At 33.0% G+C, this 6932-nt stretch overlaps 1 protein-coding gene across 3 annotated transcripts; it reads left to right on the forward strand.

Moving 5' to 3' along the window:
- Positions 1 to 1741: 1741 nt before the first annotated feature.
- LOC132698199 (odorant receptor Or2-like) lies at positions 1742 to 6637 on the forward strand. 3 transcript variants are annotated; one of them, XM_060664144.1, is made up of 6 exons: positions 1742 to 1807; positions 1857 to 2663; positions 2794 to 2893; positions 3045 to 3143; positions 3203 to 3414; positions 3757 to 6637. In XM_060664144.1, coding segments are annotated over exons 2-6 (1188 nt in total). In that variant the 5' UTR covers positions 1742 to 1807; positions 1857 to 1887; the 3' UTR covers positions 3758 to 6637. The 3 variants fall into 3 exon arrangements, with proteins under 3 accessions (XP_060520127.1, XP_060520126.1, XP_060520128.1); XM_060664143.1 differs by having other exon boundaries at positions 1743 to 1807; positions 1875 to 2663; XM_060664145.1 differs by having other exon boundaries at positions 1743 to 1807; positions 1875 to 2663; positions 3203 to 3358.
- The last annotated feature ends 295 nt before the right edge of the window (positions 6638 to 6932 follow it).

Below are 6932 nucleotides of genomic sequence, written 5' to 3' on the forward strand. Positions count from 1 at the left end.
CCGATTCCGTACAAAAGTTTACAACTTTCTTATTTTATGCAGCAGCAATTGGGTATAACTTTTAACTAACTAAATTGAAATTCACGAAAAAGAAGAAAAATTTAGGAGGGCACAAAATCATAAAATTTAACCCAAATAATAAATAGCTCACCTCTGGTAAAATTCGATGATAAGCTTAAGTTTAGGCATAAATTAGGATGGCTATTTTAACTCAAATATTTTTTTTGCCTTTCCGTAATTTTGAAGGGTTTCAAATTAATAAATGAATTTCAAGCATAAGTTTAGCCAGTAAAAAAATCCAATAAAGGATAAAAAAATTTCATATCAGAGACCACACGATTGAAAAAGGGTCAACAGGGACATTCTTTATATAGAATAAAAAAATTGTATTCATTTTCCAAAAAATTGAGAATTTATTACATTTTATTTAAAAAAAATGTTAAAGTTATCTAAAATTCCTCAAAAATGGATCTCATAACAAGTGGTTTACCTAATAAAGAGACTAAAATTTTAAAATTAAGACCATCCTATACATTAAAGCGTTGACACATCAAACGGAGGAAGCCCAAGTTGTCCAGTATCGACGATCAGAAACCGTTGATTTTTATACGCGTGGTCACCGTATTCCAATTTCAGAAAGTCGACTTTCGCCTCCCAATTTAAGCTCTGCTCTCTATTGTGTTTGAACTTTTAAACCCGCAAAGGGGCCAACGCCCCGTACAATTCCCACTGGAAAATGCAGTTTCTATTCCCATCGGGATCGGAATGATTCGGACCATAGTAGGATCCTCTTTGTTTTTACGGTTTCTCCTTGCAACAAGGCGATTTAATTCTTCTAAGTTACTGTAACGAGACAATGAAATCGGTTTATGTCCTTTATTATAGCCTGTTTGCGGCAATTATGTCTGCCCGTTTTGTTACTACGCTATGATAATACAGGGTGTTATTTAATAGATGTTCGATAGTTCCAGTGTCATTTTTTAAATAATTTTAAATTAAAGTTGCTATAAACGTGGGGTTTAATACATATAAGAGAACCTTTTTCCACCCAAAAATGGGGCTCATTTTTTCACAAAACATATAATAGAGGATCGTATAAGAAGTCACGAGCCTTTGAAAATGAGAAAGGACATGTACATATTTCCCTCTAAAAGTTAGACCTAAAACTAAGAGCAAATTTAAATTTCCCCAGGTCTCAATTATTGATAATAAATCTGTAGTATTTAAGAAATTACTCAGAAAAAACAAAACAAAAATTAAACTTTGACGCTCTCTATATCGGAAACGAAGGATCGAATGAGAAATCACTCTGTGAAATATAGAACAATTAAATAACACCCTGCATATTTGCACGTGAATTGACGAAAGAAAGTAAAGCAGACAAGTTGAGACTCATACAATAAAAATTAATTATTAATGATACTTTTATACGTACTCATAACCCGTACCTCTGTAACAAACACAAAAGTTCCCTTCAACGTATCTCTAAACAAATTAGGTATAGAAAACATCGGACCTTATGGGCATTACTAAAACAACAAAAAAACGATTTCGCTGAAATCTTTACGACCACAAACGCAGTAACGTCTATAATATACTGACCCATTCATTTCAATAATTACAAGACAGAAGGGAAAGCTATATTATTAAAGTACACAGAAGGAAAACGAATACAATCGCCCCCATTTTCTTATAAAATCTCGAGACTCCCTTCGGATTTGTTTAAAACGTTGTGGCAGTTGAGGAAAATTGGTTAGTGTAATGGGATCAATGGAAAATATAATGTTTTGAAGCTGGAAAGATAGAGGTATATAACTAGATTTGTTAAGAAATTAATGTAAGTTGAAAATTTAAAGTTTTATATATTTTTACAGAAACGCAAATGCGATGGAACTCAAACCGATATTAAAACTTGCGGCAAATTCCATGATCCTCGCTGGGACGTGGCCGCTACCGCTACCCACGAAAAACGTGGCACTCCGCAAAACATACGCGGTCTATTGTAGACTGATACACATCTTTTTTTCGATATTTTTACTTTCCCTTTACATCCAATTCGGGTTGAAAGTGAACGACGGAAACTCTGATGAAAACCGCGAAGGGTTGTTTTCGCAAATGTCCTTCCTCATCAGCTTGCTAATAGTCGGCGTCACTATAATTCTGTATAGAAGAAAGAACGCAAGACTCGTCATAAAATACATAATGAAAGCAGACGCGAACATAGCTCGATCAAAAGACGAAGACGTTTTACGATATCATTCCCGACAAATACAGTTTTGCAGAAGGTTGAGTTTCGGAATAGTGTCGCTGTCGGTTTGGATGGGAATATCGATGTTTCTGGAAACCCATTTGCAACGACTCGAAATAGAGAATTTTAACAAAGGAAATAATCGCAGTATCGAAAAACCTTTGACGTTCGATATGTATTTCTTTAACTTGGATCGGGCGAAATACGAGACGACGCTGTTGTGCATCAGTTACGTGCTGCTTCCCCTCAATTGCCTCTTGTTTACTTCGAGTAAAATTATCTTCTTTTCCTGTATCATCTTCCCCGCATCAGTTCTGAAAACTTTACAGATAAGGTTCAGGAAGCTGGGCGTCGCTGGGAGTGACATGTTGGCAAATTTGAAAGAACTGATAGCAGAACATCAACAGACCATCTGGTAAAATTTGTTTCAGTAAATAATTTATCAATGAATGAAGTTGCTCATTTTTTCGCTAATATAACTTTTTATAATTTTCAAGTTGAACAAAATAAAATATTTATTGTTTAGAACAATTATTTGGTTTCAGGTTTATCCAAAAGTTAAACGATTCTGTGAAGTACTTAATCTTTCTGGATTTTCTATTAAACTCACTGGATATAGCAACCGTCTCTATTCAGTTAATCACGGTGAGTTAACAACATAAACGCTTTATTCTGCGACTTTAGGTTGAAATTATTGTCTGTTTAATAGTTGCCACTAATCTCAACTGTCAACTATTGAAAGTATCTTTAAATACGTTCATATTAATTAATCTTGTTTTATAATTATCCGTTTCAGTTAGAGAAAAATAAACTTGCATCTCCTATGATTTTCTTTGGTCTTTTAATTGTTCAAACTTTCGTCCTCGGATGGAGCGCAAATGAGATAAAAACTCAGGTAACCACAGCAGGTTGCTTCAAGTAATTAATATGGTGGTCTAAAACTGCTTCTTATAGAGTTTGGCGCTCGGAGACTCATTATATGAGAGCTCGTGGTACGAGCAAAGCGAGGTCGTTAAAAAAATGATATTGACTGTGTTAATTCGAATGCAGAGGCCTCTGGTTTTGACTATCGGACCGTTCGATGCCATGACGACAGAATCAGCTCTTGCGGTATGTATCCTCTTTGAACCAGATGACGCTACACAGAAGTATTCTATAAATAATTAGTAAGTACTGTTGCTCCCTCTATTGCCCCTCCCCATCCTTCATCGTTATACCTGCAGTCCCTTGAGTCCCAAGATGAAGTTTGTAATAGTTCTTCTTTTTAAAATCTAGTTTTACACTAACATAACTTAAGGAAAACTCCAAAAAATTAATAATTATTTATAATAATTATTAAAAAATTAAGATCGCACAAAATATTTTTTTTTAACATTTTTCTATATGCTATTAAAAACACATTGCCAAAGTTTATAAAAAGATTTATTGACTGGCCCTGGATTCCGAGGTATAAACCTTACGGCGCTCCACTAATAGCGCAATATACTAATGTTAATATTGTGTTTCAGATAATGAAGGGCTCGTACACCTACATAAGTGTAATGTTAAATACCTACTAGAACCAGCATGCAACACAGGCCGGCATGGCAAGATTCAAAGTAAATGAAATGCTTTGATTGTATAATACCGGGTAATTGATAATCGACCCAGGCGTACACTTTTACTAAGAAACGGAGATTTTTTTTAAATTTTACTACTTTTTCAAGTCTGCTATATCGAACTAAAATATTATATCCTATATTTTATTATAATTTTAATACTTAAACTTTAATACTAGTGCATTTTTGATTATTTTCCACTTCTATTTTATCCAAAATTCGATAATATACTGCACTATACTGCACAGGGTGTTTCAAAATTAATGATTTTCACAACATATAAAAATTTTTAAAACTTTATTTTTTATTATTATTTTACATTATTCCAAACTCTAAAAGACAATAAAATTTCCTTTAAAATAAAGTAGACTATTTTACACATAAGTCGTACGATTTTCTAAATAATCGCCACAATTTTTTAAAATCTCATTATCTAGACATATTTTTATCAGTTAGCCAAGCGACACCATGTTGTTTAATAGTAATTGCTCAACTAGCGCTTCAAAATGAATTCCAAAGTTGTACAATTTTCATTAATAATGTTCTTCTTAGTATTTACTTTACAATAATTTAAAATTGAGCAACTCAAACGAAGTTTCCATGAAACTTTTTATTATCTATCAATTGGAACTCAACAAACGCAGCTATGATATCGCGGAATAATTTTCAATCATATCAGAAGTTTGTAACAAGAATGTTTAGGGAGTTCAATACAATGTATATCATTCTTAAAAAAATATGAAAGTAAATTTGCCTAAATACAAAAAGACTCCATGATCCATTGCGGTTCAAATCTTAAGGGAGTTCCAAAGATATCATCAAGAAAATTTTGGATTAATTGAACGCATATCCTCAAATTTATCTTAGATATCTAAATAAGCACGGAGAAAGTATTAAGCAAAAATAATTGAAAGGAAACAGAGAATCAAAAAATGTAATGTAAAATATAAAATAACGATATTTTATTTCGGCTAAGTACCCAGATTTTCATAACGAATGCCTTTTCAATTTTCCTTTCCAATTCACTATCAATCACCCTGTATATTATACAGATTGATTTACAAACAGTTGATTGAGGTTCCTTTAACTATTTCCGAAATAATAACAAAAAAAATATTTTCGGGGCCTCTCTTTAACAGGTCATTTTCGGAAACATGTTTATTAAAAAAACTAACAATAAATTGATGAAAGCGCTTAAGTTAAGAGTACTTATTAAAATTTTACCACGTTTCCGCATTCCGGATAGAAACTCCCTTGCGTTCCGAAAGTATTTGCACAGAATAAGCGAACGAGTGCGCTTAAAAGCACGCGCACATCTAATACACCTTTTGGAATAGGCAAATGGCACTACGAGAAATGCAATAAAATGTTATATTAAGCTCGCATTCTATATGCTTCGGCGAGAAAGACGTTCATACCGACTACTGGATGCGGCATGTGTACCTAAGAATGCAAAGATGCAAACAAATGCAAATGCTGAAAAATGTAACGACTACAGGAAGAAGAACATTTTATTTAACTAGTTCTTAGGAAGTTTAGGAAGTCTTGGTACGGGTTACATGAATGTATGAATTTGTATGTGTTTTTTGTAGTAATTTTATAGTGAATTTTGCAATTTCTGTTATTACACTAAAAAGGGCGCTGCAGCGGCACGACTAATAGAATCGATGTATGATATTACCTCCGATCTACTATATTAAAAATGCAAATCCCTTACCTTCAACCCGTGTTATTTATTGTTCATCTCAAGGGGATAGGGACAGCAACAGAAGTAATTAAAAATAATTCTGTAGGTAAAAGATTTTGATGATCTAGCTTAATTGTAATTAATTCTCTTAACGCAGTTTGGATAGATGTTTCATCCGTGGAAACAGGGACTCAGATCTTCAATTCTCCGTGATAATTCCGTTACAAGAAGTGAAATAATTAATAAAGAGTAGTTAAAACATCAAATGACACTACAATACACTACCCCACCCTACTCTCGATTTGACACCTAGGTGAGTCACTACAGTGTGGGATGTTCGTCAACTTTGAATTCTTTTGTGGTAGATTTAATAATAATTAGTCCCTACCAGATGGAAAAATTGTGTAGCCCGTTTTTAAAAAGTAGAACAATTATATTAAGTATAGGATCTGTGGCCAAGGCAAGCGAAAGAATTTTTGTGAACTTGAATGATGACAGTGAGAGTGAAACTGAGCTTGATTAAAACTTAATATTAATTTTTGACACTTTTATATACCTAGGTAGTTTACAGTGATGTATAAGTTTTGTAACATAGCATATTGTATATGCCTTACATAGTGTTTATAGATCGTATTAACTAGACGAACACTGATCTTTTTCGTGCTATTTTGTTGGTAACATATTCTACACAACTTGAACAAAAACTGATTGTTAACACTTGCTCCCTCTAATTAAACCGCTTTGAAAATACTGGTAAAGTCTGTTCATAGATATAAGAAAGTGACTAACTAATACGAATTAAGGAAAGGCCCAGGTAAGGCGAAATAATGAAATATGGTCGAACACTTCCGTACTTTGCTTAGAATTTAATTATTTGGGGTTTTGTTCGGAAAGATACTAAACAATATTTATTTATTTATGTATGTATTTATGTTTAAATCTAAAATAAAATTACAAATTATTTTTATTACTTACTTAAATTATTATTATTTGTTCTATATTACGATTGTTCTGCTATTTCTATGTTTAACAGAATTTGCCCAACTTTGTGGAGGGATGTTAAAAACTTCGGTTTCTATAAGTTTGAGGACATTGGAGTTAACACGGGCAAAAACACTGTTTCGACGAATGACAGATTTCAGTTGGTGCCAAACATGTTCAATGGGATTAAATATATAGCGGTAAGGTGGAAACCTTAAAACTGTATGCCCTAGATTTTTTGCATAATTCTCGCAGACGTATTCCTTTTGTAGGTTCAAGCTTTGTAGAACTTAATTAATCTTCGTGAATATAAATGTCGTTATTATACATGTAGTTTTGGATTGTTGCTTTTGTGTCACATGAGGAAGGGGTTTTAGTCAACTGTCTACTGTGATAATTTGCATTGTCCATTACAATG

Source organism: Cylas formicarius, unplaced genomic scaffold, assembly GCF_029955315.1.
Source record: "Cylas formicarius isolate icCylForm1 unplaced genomic scaffold, icCylForm1.1 PGA_scaffold_2__14_contigs__length_35257938, whole genome shotgun sequence".
Lineage (NCBI taxonomy): Eukaryota > Metazoa > Arthropoda > Insecta > Coleoptera > Brentidae > Cylas > Cylas formicarius.